Here is a 17,933-nt window from a genome sequence, read left to right as displayed (position 1 = left end):
GCCGGGTCCCGTTTTCACCTAAATGAAATTGAATACAGGGAATCGTGGGGACGAGCGATAAGTTTTCACTTCCAAAACCTCCGATGACGGCGAAAAGTCCGGCAACTGACTTTTCAACTCAAATTGAATATGGTCCAAAGTATGTGTGTGTATTACCTATTCTTACCATGTGTGTGCATTTCAGCTAGTCCAGGAATGGCCAACCTGAGGCTCTCTAGCTGTTGCGTAACTACAAGCCCCATCATACCCTGCCACTGATCAGCCTGTAATGCATGCTGGGACTTGTAGTTTCACAGATGCTGGAGAACCACAGGTTAACCAGGCCTGAGCTAATCTGTGTATGTCTGCATTTACTGTGTATGGATCACGGTTTTGTAAGGACAGTTTATCTATTAAACCAAAATGCCCTCCTCTGTCATTACCAGAATGTCCCTTTTTTCTACATGTGTGTATTGGACTTCTGAAGACACTTTGTACTGTACATGTGTATTTGGTAGAGTAACTCCATACAGTAAACTTGCAGAAGCATGGGATGTAACAACATGCCCTTTTGTGAGGTATAATCCAGTCACCCTGAACATATAGATCTGAATCTGCCACAGAACGCTGCTGCTGTTTAAATATCCCTCATTTCCTATTGAGCAGCCTGATGCATTGTGAGGGGGGGATGGAAATGGTACAGTGACTGCATCCCTCCCTCCCACCACCTCCTCCTCTTTTGAAAAATGCAGCATGTGGTGTGGGTGGGACTGTTCTCCATACAGGAAGAGGCCGAACACTTGCATGGAGAGATCGCTTCTGTAAGGCAGTTCCCCACAAAGGAGACCGAGAGGTGTCCACATTACAAGGGGATGGAGGGGAATCTAAGGTGATCCTACAAGGGGGAGGCTCTGCTGGGCGACACAGTGCATGATATTGCGATAGGATATGGGAAAGGAGAAAAAGCTCTATTTGAGTAAGGGATCTGTGACTGATCTAGGAAGGACAGTGATGACATCCATTTGTTTATGTTAATCATTTAAATCTATTTCAAATGACTATTTACAATGTTGGCACAGCTGTAGAAAAGAGCCAATGTTTTAGCTAAACTCTTGTTTTGTTAAACAGGGGAAGAGTGCTTGAAATGAATCAAAAGAAACAAATGTCTTTGTATTCACACTAAAAACAAAAACACATAAAAGGCAGAACAATGAACTAAGTACAGGGTGGACACAGCTTCTTTCTTGGTTATTACAACAGATGTAATTTTCCTTTAACCCCAAATTTTAGGAACCTAGTCACACTGAGATTTGCAGCATTCATAGCTAGCATCACTCCCGGCATCCTTACGGAGTTCTGAGTACTGTCCTCAACAGTAATCCTTGTATAGAAATAACTGCACCTATCTCCAAAGTTGCAGAATTATATTCTTTATTATTGTCCTTGTGAAACTAGAGCACACTGTTATTTTGATCAATTACGGTAACTATTCAAACTCTATAATAAACGAATAGTCACGGCATAAAGATTGTTTTCCACACGTGATTATTCCACACCAACATATTCTGCCGTGCTATACAATAGGTTACACTATCATTGAAGCTCAGTGAAGAATTGATAATAAATCAAGAGTATGCATACTGAAAAACATATTCTGTAAGCATAGATGGGTTAATGCCAGCACTGTCACTACCAGAGGTCTCAGGCTGAGGATCCTGGGAATTGCAGTGTATAAATGTTTAGTATTTCCAGCCCTGGGATAAATATTCAGATGGATACATATGACAACTGGGCACAATGTCCTGCAGCAACATTGTGAACTCAGCCTGACCCAGTTTAAAGAGATCATTTATATCTACAACTAAAGCACTGTGAGCACAAACCTTTTCATACATTCTCCTTACCCATACATTGATAGAAAATGGTATGGTTCACATTCACTGATCTCCAGTTCCTTTCCCTTCTATCTGAATGAGGCTGCATTCACACAAGACAAAACTGTACTGTCTTTAATCAATTTGTTAGGCATCAAAGGTGCTCAACACCGATGCATGACAAATACATGTGTACGTACTATAAGGGGGCGATCCAATCCAGTGCGGTGGCCGCAAATTATTCCAGAAAGACACAAAAACATTGCACGGATGTGATGTACAGTCTTCTGTAACTTGCTGATGTGTGGAAAGTGACCCACATATGTTGTTTTTTGGGTGTCTTTTTTCTTGTAAACACTAATGTTGTGCACATGTCAGTTACATTGTTACTCTAGTCATGCTTAAGGCAAGAAACTGGCATATGGGCCAAGGGGGCCAGATCACTTTTGTCATAGCATACGTGTACCTGTTTGTGTGGTTGGGATATGATCGCACAAACAGGCTGCTTGTTGTCATAGGATTACATTTATCCACACACCCACTAAGCAAGATTTATATCCATTGCATTTTTATCAGTTTTTTCCTTGCAAGCTTTGTACAATCACCAAGACATTAAAATGGGAACAAACACTGCAACAAAAGAAAAAAACTTATAAGATGTATAGTTATTGCCATGAATCCTACTTTTAACAGCAGTATATTTTCTGTGGCTCATCTTGCTGTGTAAATGGGGGTAATCCCAAGAAGAACTGCTCTACTCAATCAACACAGTTTGCATTTAGGTGGGTCTCACACTATGGGCCGTATTCAATTAGGCTGCGAAAACAGGTTATCGGTGATAATTTATCACCGATGACGTAATTTTCACTATTTTCACTTATCCCCATATTCAATTTCAAAGACTTTTCGCAGGTGCGAAAAGTTTTCACCACTGAATAGGTGGCGAAAAAAAGTGCAGAATTGGGGTTTTGGGATGCAGACTTTAAAAAAGTACCCTGCACCCCTTGGAATGTCCCCTAAAAGTCATCTGTGTCAAAAAAAATTTAAAAGTTCGATAGGACACGCCAAAAAAAGTGGTTACGTTTTGGGGCAAAAAAAAACAAAAAAGTTGGGGGACAAACTAAAAAATTTGCGAAATAGACTCAGGGCATGCGGAAGGTGTTTTTTAGAATGCGGTTGGTTGCGGCAGGTGGATTTTTAAAAAATCACTTTAGGGACTTAAAAGAAGATCGCACCCATTTTCATGTACCCCAAATTTGATGGGACTAGTTATTTTCTTTTTAAAATGAAGCTAAATGCTATTCTTCACCACTTCTTTAAAGACGCATTAAAGCACATGTCGCAGCCGTTTAAAGACCCCAAATACCTTTTGCAGGCCAATTCAGGGGTACCCATAGCGATCCCCCATGTCTGACCATCTTCTGGGGGGTGACAGGCTGATTTCCCCAAAAGCGACAGGACTTTTCAATACTTACCTAATCGCCGGGTCCCGTTTTCGCTGATTCTTAATTGAAACGTGGATACGTGGGCACGTGCTCAATACTTTATCCCCAGGAAAACCTGCGTTGACGGCGAAAAGTCCGACCTCTGACTTTTCGCCTCAAATTGAATATGGCCCTATAAGTCTTGGTGCATTGGCACTAGTAATAATGTACAACAAAGCAAAGCGGTTTGTATGCTTTTGCTATATGGTGTGAGTACTAACAACTGGTTGCTATGGTTACAATTCCTTAGAGGTTTTTTATTAAGTACAAATAGTCAAAACAAGAACATATGTATGTAATTAATCTGTGAATGTCTTCATCTTTAACAAGTGGAGCTAACCATCTTGAGGTACAAACCAATATAATTAGCCTCAGGAATGGCATGCTCTCTTATGTATCATTTTGAATAATGGTTCAGCCCTTAAAACATCCTGCCTATAAGAGATACATACACTCTGAGATTTGTGCATTCTATTCTCTTTTCTCTTGTTTTGTAGATCATACATATGTGATTATGATAAATTTTTCAATTTTTTGCAGTAAATCTACCCGATAAGGCTTGAATTAATTCAGTTACCGGTTGGCTGGTTTAACCTCACTTTTGGCCACAGTTCGCACCTAACCCAACACAATCAAGATCTACTAAACATTTTGGTAAGTATAGCGTTAAAATTCATAACATGCATTACCAATAGAGCAAGATGCTTTATAGAGCTATGGCACTGGGCTGCACAGTTGTGGACATTGATTCTGGACAATTTGGTCATCACTGTTTAAATACAATGTAGAAAGTGAAAATCTATATTTTGTTAATTGTCAAAAGAACAAAAACAACTCTCCCTGTATCTGATCCTGATTAAAAATTGTATAATATAAATCAATAAAAATATCCAGGATAGGCTAGAAAAGGTTGTTCAAACAATTTAGGCAAGACAAATATCGCATAACTAAAACACCTAATATAGGTAAACTAGATTGATGAATAGGTGGCCCATAAGGAATATTGAGAAATTATGTGCAACCTATTATATTTCACCTTTTAAGTCTAGTTTAGCTGGTTTTATGAAAGCAGACATCTAAATGGTTGCTATGGATTAGAGAGAGGTTCCCAAACTCCACCATTACAGTCCAGGTTTTAAGGAAATCTATGCTTGAGCACAGGTGACTTAATTAGTTCCTCAGTCAATTAGATTTAACCATCTGGACTCAGACATGGATGTCCTTAAAACCTGGACTGTAATGGCGAAGTTTGGGAAACTCTGGATTAGAGTAGTCCTTTGTACTTGCACTATTCTATATGGCAATGATGAATGGCATCACATACATACTTAAAGTATTTATTTTGTTTGGCTCAAACTGACTTTTGAGTCATGCATTATAGAGTATATCATATTTTTGTTGTCAGATTTGTGAACTGCAAGCTTGTATTATTAAGTCTTATTTTTTATTTATTTTTTTGCACACAGGAATCCTAATATACAATATGCCAAACTGCATAATCAAGGATTGCAAATATTACTCTGGAAGAAAACTGAATGAATCTGATGATGTGACACTACATGTTTTCCCCAAAAATTTGGAAACCATTAAGAAATGGTTGCAAAGCATCCAAAAGTCTGGCCAAGACTTTGGCGACATAGATGAATTTGCACAGCGTGTCTACGATGGCAAGAAAAGTGACCTTTTCCGAATTTGTTCACAACACTTTGAAGAAAACTGTTATACGTTTCAAGTTATCCGAAAAAAGTTCATGAAAAAAGAAGCTGTCCCTACGATATTTCGAAAGGAACAAAAAAAGAAAGCAAAGCCTCCGCCAGAACCAGAGCCACCGGTTAAGAAAGTTCGACGAGACCCATCACCTATCAAAGAGCTGGATCCAGCTGAAATTGAGAGTGGAGTGTATCCGCTATATATGTATCAGTCTGTGATTGGTGAACCCCATTCAGCTATGCTTCACACGACGCCCCTTTGTGGAAATCACGAGCCCACCATTGACACTAGTGGATTATACGTAGAAGATTCAAGGCCATCTACATCACATGCAAGTGCAACAATGCCAAACATTGTCAGTTGTATGTCACTGCAGAAATCTACAACACCAGACACTGTGCCACAGGCGGCAATGGAAAATATGATGCCCCCTACTCCAGTAGTTCATACTTTTCCATCCTTTGCCGATGTTGGCGTCAACACGGATAATTTCATAAAGAAAGATGCCTCTACTGACACTCTTGAATTTAAGGATATAGCAAATACCACACATACAGACTCAACATGCATTAGAGAAGACAAGTCAGTCCAGGTCCCAGAAACGTAATGTTTGTCATTAGTTACTAGATCTGTGAACATTCCACTGTTATCATACTTTTGCACCAATGCTCCCAACATCTACAGCAGTATTGTAACCCGTTCCCTACATTAGACCAGAAAAGATGTAGGAATGATTATCACCATCTCAGTTTTAAAATAAACCTGGATTATCATCAGGAAACTTTACTTATACAAGTCTGAATTATTGCCACTGTTTAAGGAATATGAGAACAATAATGTATTTTAATTCCTTGTTAATGAAAGCTAGGTTGCCACACATTCATTTACTGTCATTTGGTGTCTATGCTGTATACCGTAAAATAGTGGCTTTGGGCCTGATTGTGAGTCGCACCAAATGCCGGTTTTCACATAGTTGAGCGATTTTCTTTTTGCAACTGCGCAAAAGTGTGTTGGAAAAATGATGGGCATTCCAGGGCAGCGAGCTGCCGAGAGGGGCGTGTACTAATTATGTGAGCCTGTTGGCTGAGAGGCGCACAGCAGTCCTGTATAAAATTGTTTATATATATTTTTTCCTATTAGTTCCGCTATTAGGCCACGCCCCCAAGGTTTCTGCGGCCCTACTGGACGGTGACTAGTAGTGCACGTAAAAATGATCCATTCGGTGGGCATATTATGGGAGTGTCGCAGACATGTCAATACAAGCGCCTGCATTCCCAGACACACAACCGCGGGCCATAGTCAGGTTTAGACACTGCACCTGCCATAGGGCTGGTGTAAGTTTTGATGGTACGACTGATGGTTCTGTCTACGGACACCACAAACGGTATTACAGTGTACACAGGCACTAAAAGTAGGCGTCTCAGTCCTTGCACGTTAGGCCCAACGGATGTACAGAAGTGAAGGAGTTTGTATCGGCATCTGCGTAAACTCGCAGACTGGCGACCGCAAATAGACGCTGCTTCGTGACAACAGAGAATCAGGCCCTGTATGTGCTACAAATCACTAATGCAAAAATAGTAGAATATGACATTTTACTGGGGAAAAATTAACTCCTGTAATAAACAAATCATAACTTTTCATTTATTTCAAGATTAAATGTTAGTGTCAAGATGTACTGCAGTGTACCAGGAGATGATGAAACGGTGCATTCAGAGTAAAGTACCACTGCTATATTCAATTCAGCGGTGCAACATATAAGCAGCAGACATCCAGAAATTAGAAATGCCATTCATTCCCAACACTATTAAATGGCTGATTTAAGTGACGCCAACCTACTGTATTGCTGATTGTAGTTCATTTTTAGCTTAAAATTTTCTTTTGCAAGTAATGAATGACTTTTGCCATTCCCAGAATCCCATGTTAATTTTGCACGAAATAAATGCAGTTAATGGGTGTATGACAGAATGTAAAGAATAGAATGATGACAGACCGGAGTGACAATGACTTCAAATTGACAGTGGAACAATGTGAAAAAACAGACTTTGCATTTAAATTTTTTTTTTTTTATTTTTTTTTTAAGAACAGGAAATCTATTACAAAACAACTAGTGCCAGTCAGAATCTAACAGGAAATTCCACAGTAGATCCTTAATCCCTGTGATTGGTGATGTATTGATGTTAGGGGCCAGTCACTGATATAGGATAATCATATAAATAAAAGTATATACTGACCCACCTCCTTTTGTGAATTGTCTAACATAGATGCCTGTAGAATGTGACAATCTGCAGGCTGCATCACACAAATATAGGAGAGACGAAAAAAGTGAGATTTGGCTAAATATCCAAACTACTAGACCTAGATTAATGGGTTGGGGGGTCCATCCTAAAGTATATAGGCTCTCTGTGAGAGACTGTCCCTCAGTATGTTTATGAGTTTTGACGATTATTTTTGCTTTAGTGCGTTTGCCACTTATCAAGGCTCAACTTGCAATCAACCTCCATGCCATGACGGTATGTCTGCTATGTCTTTGGCCTCCAAGTTCAGCATTTGTAAGGTTCAGTAGGCCTTGTCCAGTTGTTACTTCTGCACTTTTTAGGGTGTCCATGCATTCTTTCATTTACACTAGACGGCTGAGCAAGAGTGATCTGAGAGCCCCACAGGTTTATGAAGGGCCTTTGGCTCAATACCCTATGAAATTAGAGGAATTTACTTAACCGGTGGTTTAGCCTATACCCGTTATTGCTGTTACTGATGCAGTAGTGTGCTACATATTGTTTTCGTCAAAAAAAAACGGCCTCAATTGAATAGCGGCCCGCAATCTCCCGTCACTTTAGACGGGAGATCCGGACCGCGTAATCAATTGAATTCCGCCCATTATGTCGACATTTACAATAATGTCAACTATGTTGACATTGAACATGTCGGCATCTGAAGATTGTCAACATGTTCACAATGACGACATGTGAAATGTCGACATTCTGCAGGGACCCAAGTGTTATGGTAAGGTTGCGGCATCAGAGGATCAGGCTATGTGAGAGTGGGGATATGCCCTGCCCCGGATTCACCGTACGATGAGCTGAAAGTCACCAGGACGTCATCTCCAGGCCCTGAAGAAACCGCTGGAGCCGTCGTACCAGGTTAAGTCGCCACTAGACCCCCAGCGACGTTTTATCAACATTCTAATCATGTAGACATGCTGCATGTGGACACAATATACCATACCCTATTTATGTTGATCTTTATTCAATATGTCCTCCTGCCTCAGATCTAACTGGAATTATACACTGTACAGTCCTTAAAAGTATTACTGCATTGTTTAAACTTCTGTACCGCTGACCGCAATGCAAAATGTACTCCTTTCCTTCATTGCATGTGATAACGGCTAACACGGGCTGATGCCCAGTTGGCTATAAATGCACACCAAATCGCAGACCTAAAATGAATCACTAACAATCAGCAATTGCATACATATGCAAAGCTGTAGCCAGTAGCCTATGTGCTTAGTTTACAAAAGGCATACGTCCAATACACTTACAGATGTGTCCTCATTCACATAGCATTTCTGATCCATATGGTGTGAGACACTTGGTACGAGTTAGAGCTAGACGCACTACCACGGGTATCGATCACTGTACTTTTTCATGAATTGTGTGTCTTATTTGGACTGTAGCTGCATACAAATTAGCTTATAATGTGATAGCATTTTAGTTGCAAATGAATTGGTATAAACTTGCATAATACGTGGTGCGAGGCATGGTGTGGGTTACTCGCTTCGGAGTTCTGTCTTTTACCTTTTTACCCAGTTTAGCGACTGACTCGCACGCAGAAGCTACATGAAATGCCAGTGTCCGTATTCAGGGTACTCACGCATTGTACTTTTGACACATTAGTGATGCGAATAAGACATATTTTGTTAAAAAGTTTCTAGCGAGATGCTTGCCGCGGCTAAGTTGCAAACTCTGTAACACGCCTAACAAGGCTACTCAGCGCGATTTGATGTTAGGTGTATGTGGCCACGTCTATACACTAATAGTTTTAACAGATTTGCTTGCAAAATATGTTTTTACTATTAGGCTTCAATAAAACCTCTCCATTACCCTTTGATAAAGTCCTGCACAGGACTAAACGCGTCAGAGCTGTATCCACGCCTGGTTCTTCCAATCTTACTCATTGTGGCAGGAGGAGGAACCATTTGTTACACCAACTTCCCTGGCTTCCAGCATCTTTATGTGCGAGATGTGTAATATTGTCAAGACATTTTATGGTCAGTGTGCTACTTGTTTTAATAAATGTATAAAAGATTGAAAAACGGTATTATGCTATGAGATATGTATTTCCTATGAGTTCCCCTGCAGCAAACACATGCGGTCATATGTGGTGAACGGACATCCTCAATTTCAGGTAAGCTTATTTATTTCTATTTTCGGTACGAGGCTTGATATCATAAATGTATTATTAGGAGCACACGGAAGTGGAAGTAAATAATACTGCACAATGAAGGGTGCATTTTGTTTTTTGTTTTTCAGATTTGTTTTGGACACTGGACAAGTGGTGTAATACAGGACTGCTGCCCAACTTGTGCCTGCACCTATTTTGTATTTGGTCAGGGACAGCTTTCACATTTTAGATGAAAAGAGGAAGGTTTATTTGTATCAAATCAGCATGTTATAATACAGATGCAATATGTCAGGCACTTAGTGCATCTGTTTTATAACATGCTGGTCTGACACATATAAATCTTCCTTTTTATCTAAAAAGTTAGAGCTGTCCGATTTTGGTGCGATTTTGAGTGTTTTTCTTAATTTTACTTTGGACTGGGCACTGCAGTATTGTCTCATACAGTATGAGTACTGCTTCAATTGTGTGATTATATATGTATATGTATCTTGCTCTGCTAAATGGATAACTGAATCCTGAGGAGTGAAGAATGCTATTTAGGGGCCCATTTATTAATGATTGCATTTGCAATGCGATATGGGCATGACATTACCACAAATGATCGCATTGCAAAATGCGATCATAGCGCAGGGATGTATCATCGCGATCGGTATGAAATACCGCAGGACGCCGGAAGACCGGCAGCAGTGAAGATCCAGACAGCTCCAAAGGTAAGTATTTACTAACCCTACTCCCCCCCCCCCCTCAACCCTCCTTTAGGGGTGCCTAACCCTAACCTCCATTCCTAGTCCATAACCCCCCTCTAAGTGCCTAAACCTAACCCACCCCCATCCCCGCAGCCTAAACCTAAGTCTCCCGGGGGGGGGGTTATGCCTAACCCTGAACCCCCCTCCCCTAGCCTAAACCTAACACTCCCGGGGGGGTGTCTAACACCAAGTTCCCCCAGGAGCCCTAAAATCTAACCTAATCCTGTCCCCTCCCCCGCGGCTGTCCATGCCCGGCTTACCTTCGTTCAGTATGCCGGGCACCAGGCTCCCGGCGTAGGTCTATTGATAGGCGCCGGGATTTCGACGCCTGTCATTAGTACCTTGCCGGGATTTGACAGTCGGGAAGCCGGCATATCGACCGTCGGCTTCCTGACTGCATCACGTATCATCTGGCACACACAGGGACGAGCTCCAAAAGAAGCCTGTTCCTGCAATGTGCTCAGAGTGTCTGCCACTGCGCGCCTGCTACTGCCAGGGAGGACTCCGGGGGAACCCTCTCCCGGGTAAATATGTGATCTGTAGCCCATAGACTACAGCGGCTAATGCCATCTTCACATGGTGTTAGTTAGAGGGGCCAATCTCTGGAATGCATTCCGGAAGTTGGTAAGTTTGGTAGCATCGCATCCCCCATAGAAACCTATGGGGGAAGTGTCTGCCAAAGGCAATGGAGAGATGGCAGCAGGTTTCAGAGATATCTGCTGGGGTTCCTGCTTCATACATCTGGGGGAAATTTAATAATATGTGATTAACCCCCTAAAACGGGTGTTTTCGGGGATTAAGTCGCAAATATACAATGATAAATAAGACCCTTAGAGAGAGGAAGAACGTCCGTTATATTGTCATGTCTGCACTGGAGACACCCGCATATAAACCTACACAATGCACTGGTAGTAAAAGGCTACGAGAAATGAATCTAATAGCAAAAATAAAAAAGTCCATTTTAAACATTTTTTGACAGGGGATGTACAATAATCCCTGGTCTGAGACTCTGAGAAGTCTACATATTTTCATCTCTGCATATTGTATCTTGAAGATGGCAAAAACATGAACGATTACAATAGGCAGAGATGGCAAATTACTTTGATAGGGAACATTTCTTGCAAAAGGCAAAATAAATGAGTAATCTGTGGAATTCTGCTAGAGCATAGAAACAACTACAAATACATCCGAGCAAATAAAACAGCCAAATGGAGCATACACACGGTCAGATTTGTCAGATGAACGATTGAAATTTGAACGATCTGAATGATTTTACCAAAGTTTTGAACGATTTTAACGATTGAACTATTTTTGACTGCATTAAAATGAATGGAATCGTCAAAGTCTGACTGCAAACACATCAGATGTCAGATATCGTTATCTGACAAACGGGAACGCGCATCGTTCATCGTCCATCGTTCAGGTATGTCAGATATGTCAGATGTTCCTTCAGATATGAACGACTGAACGATTTTTCAATCGTTATCGTTCAGATCTGAAGGAAAAATCTGACCGTGTGTAAGGTCAGATTTTAAGGAGGAGTTTGTGTAACTGTTTAATGAGCTCAGATGGGCGCATATGTTGAGCACTATTGATTGGTAACATAAATTAAAAAAACGTTAGTATAATATTAAAGCGCTGACTGGCAATCATTTTGTCTCTAACCCTGGTGATAGACCTTGAAATGGACAATACTATATCAAGCATCACTAGAATATTCGCAGATGTTACAAGTTTCAAAAGGCAGCACTGCATCGGCAGTTATCACAATACAGATTCATAAACACCTTTGAAGGTCATTCATATAGATATTATTTATTTAGGGACTCTGCATGGATGGCAAGTAATAGGCCACAGAGGTGGCGGACTCACATCATAAGAGAACATGATTTAGTAAAAATGTTGTACAAGTAAAGTTAAAAGGCAACAAGTAATTAGAAGGTAAAAAACTAATTTAAAGGTCTCATTTGGTGAAAAAGAAAATATAAAATCTTGTAAAGGTGCGTATCCACTTGCCGATAGAGGAACGACAGTACGATTACAACATTGTAATCATACAGTCGTTCCTCATCCTGTGCAGTGCCTACACTGAATGATATGTTATTCAGTGTAGGCACCCTCCCTCATCCCGGAACATGCCCAATCTGTCGTTATCGGCAGATTGACCTACATGTTCCGGCGATGATTGATGTGTGAAACGACCAACGGGAGCGTGTCTCGCTTGTCGATTCAGACATTATACTGCACGATTTATGAACGATTAATGAGCGATTATGATGTTGTAATCGTTCAATCGCTCATATATATCGCAAGTGGATACGCACCTTAAGAATTAAAAAAAGAAAATCTTTAAAAATAACCCATTAAGACTGATGTCTATGAATCTGCATAATAATTAAATATAAAAACTGCTTAGCTTTGTTGATTTAGGCTGAAACTTCATTCAACATCAAGTACAGAAGTGCAAATGGACCAGTATTCCTGGGAAGTACTCCGTCGTGCGCATGCGCGAGACCCGGCTAGCAACGGATGCTCCGTCACTCCGGGGCGAGCTGTCGATGGTGATTGACAGCTCGCCCCGTTTGATAGGCGTGGCCGGGGGGTGGCTTAACAAACGGAGGCGTTCCCAAGCGAACGCCTGCCGTTTGTGGGCGGCCCTACTGACATCACTGGTGATGTCAGTGGGGCCGCCCACAAACGGCAGGCGTTCGCTTGGGAACGCCTCCGTTTGTGAAGCCACCTCCCGGCCACGCCTATCAAACGGGGCGAGCTGTCAATCAACATCAACATCGCTCTATTAGAGCCAGAAGCTCTCTGGGGCTTGCGGCCACGAGACCCTACCACAAGGGTCTCGTCGCAAGCCCGATGGTCGCGATGGCCTTGACCATCGCGACCATCAACCTGGCCACTCGCTATAGCTGTGGGTGGACATATATGTACATATTGGTCACCTTATGTACTGGATAGTGTATTATTATACTGTATTAATAATTTACCTTATAGATGGCCTATATCAGTGCACCCGTAACAGTGTGTGTGACTGACACATTTTAAAAGATCAACAGGTCGAGCTAATAATTTCATTTGTGAAACTGAGTGCATCTTAAAAACATGCAACTTTTGTTATATATCCCATTTCAATTGTGGCCATCATGATGTGGGCTAGAGAGGGGGATTTCCGGGCAACCAGAACCCCCCCCCCCCATGTTTGCCCATGTACATGTGTATATATATATATATATATATATATATATCTTACATAATGAAGCAGAAATAGTCTTGTGATCTCATGTTAGAGAATATATGCCATGGGAACATATACCATTTGCTCTGGTCATTGGGACAAATGTTTACATATTGACAAAGAGGATCTGAAAACGCCTTTTCCTGCTATTCTTGTCTGGCCAAAGTCAGGAAGAGCTTTTTAAAACTTCTAGTGCCGATTCTGTGGCATCCAATTACTGAGGGAAATGCATGGTACATTCCTAGTACTATTCCCAACATAAGTCACCTTACATTGATATAAGGAAATCTACGTTGGATGGCCGGGGAGTACAACTATAAAAATAATGGCACAATACAAAAACTATTTAAATGTGGCAGTGAACCAAATGTTATATGTCATAGCATAGTTATCAACCATATTCATCATACTGGCTTGTTAATACTGACCCACAGTTCTGCACACCATGGAGGAAGACATTTTGTGGTCTGAACAAATAATTAACTGGTTCCTTCTGAACGTCAGTGGTGCCTCAGTCCAGTCTGCCAGTAATAATACTTAGGGAAGAAGACTATGTATTTAAAGGCAGCCTAGCACATTATATTGCATCTACAAGATGACGCAGTCACTGTGTATCTTAGACCACATAGTACAACATGCAGTATGCAAGGAGCACTGTATATGAAATAAAACACTGCATTAAAAAAATTCTAGTCTTGAGCTGCTTCAGGGAGAGTCAGGAAGGCAGGTGCACTCATGCATATAGCCCATGACTATAAAGTTATCACTTATGCAGAGTCAGCTAAGATGGCCTCACTGATTAGGAGCGTAACAAAAAGTGATAAAAGTGGTTTTATATTTTGCTTCAATAATGTGATTTACTCTATAAATCACATTATTGAAGCATAATGCCTGACTGTTAGGACCTGTGCTTCAACCTGTTCACTCCCTGAAGTGAAGTGATTAGTGCTGTCACAGGCCCTCTGCAGCCATTTTACTGCTCTTACTAGAGTGCCTTTTTTGACTAATCTGCAATTAACCCAAAGTAACAGAGCTCCTGAATGACCTTGCTCATCTCAGAGAGAGCAACATGTCCAACAAGTTCTTGCGCACTATAGGCTTGTTCTGAGCCAGATGCAGTCTCATGCAAATGTGCTCCCATTGCTGCAGTTTACGGACGAAGATATGCTAAAATAGCTATCTGTCCATCTATGTGCCTCTCTCTGGCCCTCATTCAGAGTCAATCGCAAGAAGCGATCGCTCACTCTGAATGAGGGCGGGCACTTCTTGTTTTGAAGTGCTGCCTCCAGGTCGCAAGCTAAGCTGTGGGTTACCACCCACAGCTTAGCTTGCGATCAGGGTGATGGTCGCGATGGTCATCACCAACGCGACCATCGGGGCTTACGACCAGACCCTAAGGTTGGGTCTGGGCTCTCTTAAGCCCCAGGGAACTTCCTGCTCGGTTTGAGCAGGAAGTTCCCCACTGACATCAATGTCAGTGGGGAACCTATATGGATCGCCGGCTGCCTCCTCTTCCCCCTCCATCGGTGTCCTCTTTAACACACAGAAAGTGAATGGAGTCCTATCCATACGAGAGGCATCTGTTACCGCCACCTCCTCCAATTTCCAACTATTTCTCACGAGATCGAAGCCCCGTACGCCACTCTGCTGCATCCGCCGATATGGATGGATATCTATCTGAGTGTAGATTAATCCCAGGCGGTCAGAGCTCCGTCTATGATGCCTCACGATACACCCGGGAACCCTACGGTGATCGGTCACTGTATTTCTAAGCTGTGGAGGTAAGCTATTTTCGTGTTCTGGCGCGGGCTTTGGTCGCGTTTGCAATAAAAAAATTTACCTCCGTGCTTCAAAATCGTGAAACATCCCAAAAATTTCTCAATGATCAATGTCAGTTGGGCCGCCCCCAAACGGCAAGCGTTCCGACTGGAACGACTCAGTTTGGCCGGGCCCGCCCAGCAAACGGGGCGAGCTGTCACTCAACATCTACAGCTCGCCCCGTCTGCTACGAGACCCCTAGCGACGGAGCATCCGTCGCTAGCCGGATCTCGCGCATGGACACGACGGAGCCGGCTCCGTCGTGCGCATGCTCTGTGGGGACCATCGACCCGGTTGCGAGCGCATCGGCGCTTGCGACCGGGTCTGAATGAGACCTTCTATGTGCTTCAGCAGTCATCATTAGTATCGGGAATTGGACCAGCGCCGTGCTGGATGCAAGAGATTAGGGATGGACATCAATGATCGATGTATGCCGACCATCAATGTTTTTCTATCAATGTTAGTGTATTTGCCATTCTATGGCAGCATTCTGATGTTTGCTGCCACCGAATGGTAATCATTTGATGGTGTTCCGATGGTGGCTTATTTTCTTTAATTCTTAAAAGCTATGCATTCCCTACCTGTTTGCTGTGTCTCTGCATGTGATAGTGTCCATGACTCATGCTGCTGGGCTCGTTGGAGGCTGTCTTTCACTGCCTCAGACGTGACCCTCAGTCCCTCCCTCACTCCCCTCTATGCTAGCTCTGATTGGCTCTCTAAGATAGTGAGAGCCAATCAGTGTGCAGCCCTGGCCCTGCAGCAGCAGTCACTCACAAACACACATCACACAGACAGTGAGCAGGTCCCAGACTCATCTCCCAGTGTCAGCAGCCGCAGTGACAGTGTTTCTGTCTCGTCCTCAGTTCTGCCTGCCTGGCTCAGCTGTTTGTTTTTTTTTCCTGCCCTGGATCACAGCCCCGCCCCTTTACTACTCATATAAACAGTTTTTACCATCGAATTCCTATGATGCGATAGTTAGTTACCATTGCATCGAAAGATTCAATGGTGGAAGCACTGCCATCATTTGATGGTGGACTTCAGATGTCCATCCCCACAAGAGATCTGTCTGACACAGGTTTCCCAACTGCGTCTGACCACCTACAGTAAGTGACGCTAAGAAATCACGATGCAAGTACACGACACTCTCATCAGAAACAGCTGCTCCGTGTGTCTTAATACTTTCCAGCGCCCGGAAAAGCCTACTTCATGTTCCCCTCCATTCCCATAAGATGCTACGTGAATGCATCTACTTGCTACTTAGGATACATTGTGTGGGGCATGTGCACACCATCTTTTCTAATACAGGTGCATGCAATTGGCTTGAATTCGGCAGATGCGTCCTTTTTAACAGATGTGTCCAACTTAGAACCACCCCATATGCTCTCTAGTGGTATGACTTCTTCCAGCCTACACACCAGAGCAGAAAGTTACAGAGGTAGTACAAAGGCCTGAGAATGAATACCATACAACATGAAGAGAGCTGGACCAAAGTCCCCCATTCTTAATAACACCCTGCTCTCCTGCACAGGGCTACTATTCACAGGTCCTGTAGATTTCTATACAGCTAAAATATTTTAATATGTGTTAAAACATTTCACTCCTTGTAGTTTTGGCTCATATTAAATTAAAAATAGCTGAAATGAGGACTCAATGTTATATTTTTTCCATTACTGTTTAAGTCCTTCATCTCTACTTAGTACATCTTATTTTCTCTGATCAAGCAGCTCACTCCGAATCAACCACGGAACCAAGAACATAATTTCAGTTCCTATTTATCAGCTAACACACCTGTGCACAAAACTAACTGGGCTAATACCATGATAAAAGGAAAGATTGTACAGAGTTTAGCCCAATTTACTGTAGTTATTATTTCTTGTTCTTTCTAAAAGAGGCTCCTAATGGACCAGTCAAAAAAATTCCCATCGTGCTGACACAAAATGTAAAAAAAAAAATGTAAAGAAGAAACAAAAGTCAGCAGTTGCTACATTTTCACTGTCTCTTTTCAAGATAATGATATATTTTAAAAATAGTTCAAAGTCCTGGTAAAGGCAAGTGCTAGAGAAGTACAGCTGGCTGTCTTCTGAACCACGAGAGCGGATGTGCTCAGGTCTTCACCTCAAGTCACACATAGAAAATGAGAGATCACACTTCCCCTATGCAGAAAAATAAGTAATTACAGCAAAAATAGAGAGGGGTCATGTAATGAGGATAAAGTCAGAAGCAGAATATATTATTTTATATATATATATATATATATATATATATATATATATATATACTTACTATGTACAGCAGGTAACTAGTGACAGCATTACTAGGCTATAGAGGTTGAATTGAATTGAATTAATGTACTTTTACTTTACATCTCTCACCCTTCACCTCCAAAAAGAAGGTGATCATTTTTATTTTAGCACTGCTCTGCTGGTAGCCAGGCTTTGGCTTTGCGTGTTGTCTATCAACCAGATGAGGAGGCTGCAACGGCCCCCTGCTATTATCTAAAACCAATTTCAGGCATAGCTGTGGCAACACATATTAAGGCCAGAACAATTCAAAACTCTACCAAGAGGTCAGATATGACCAGAAAATCAACAAAAGACAATACAATATATTCATCTGCTTCAGTCTACATAGAAAAATGATGTCCAATTACTACAGGCCATTGCTACGACTTTATGGCAGA

General features: G+C 41.9%; 2 protein-coding genes across 4 annotated transcripts in view; one reads left to right on the top strand and one right to left on the bottom strand.

The window, feature by feature from the left end:
* The window catches only part of CCNY (cyclin Y), a 194,713-nt gene that overhangs the window by 58,980 nt on the left and 117,800 nt on the right, over nt 1–17,933 (bottom strand). The gene's annotated exons all lie outside the window — the stretch shown is intronic.
* On the top strand, nt 747–5,808 carry LOC148535253 (uncharacterized). Of its 2 annotated transcripts, none has more exons than XM_088463153.1 (3): nt 747–800; nt 3,878–3,991; nt 4,804–5,808. In XM_088463153.1, the coding sequence occupies exon 3, from the start codon at nt 4,821–4,823 to the stop codon at nt 5,652–5,654; it is 834 nt and encodes a 277-aa protein (XP_088319279.1). In that variant the 5' UTR covers nt 747–800; nt 3,878–3,991; nt 4,804–4,820; the 3' UTR covers nt 5,655–5,808. The 2 variants fall into 2 exon arrangements, with proteins under 2 accessions (XP_088319279.1, XP_088319276.1); XM_088463150.1 differs by having other exon boundaries at nt 777–868.

Source organism: Taudactylus pleione, unplaced genomic scaffold (genome assembly GCF_031769625.1).
Source record: "Taudactylus pleione unplaced genomic scaffold, aTauple2 ptg000053l, whole genome shotgun sequence".
Classification (NCBI taxonomy): Eukaryota; Metazoa; Chordata; class Amphibia; order Anura; family Myobatrachidae; genus Taudactylus; species Taudactylus pleione.
This window is presented reverse-complemented; position numbering and strand designations above follow the sequence as displayed.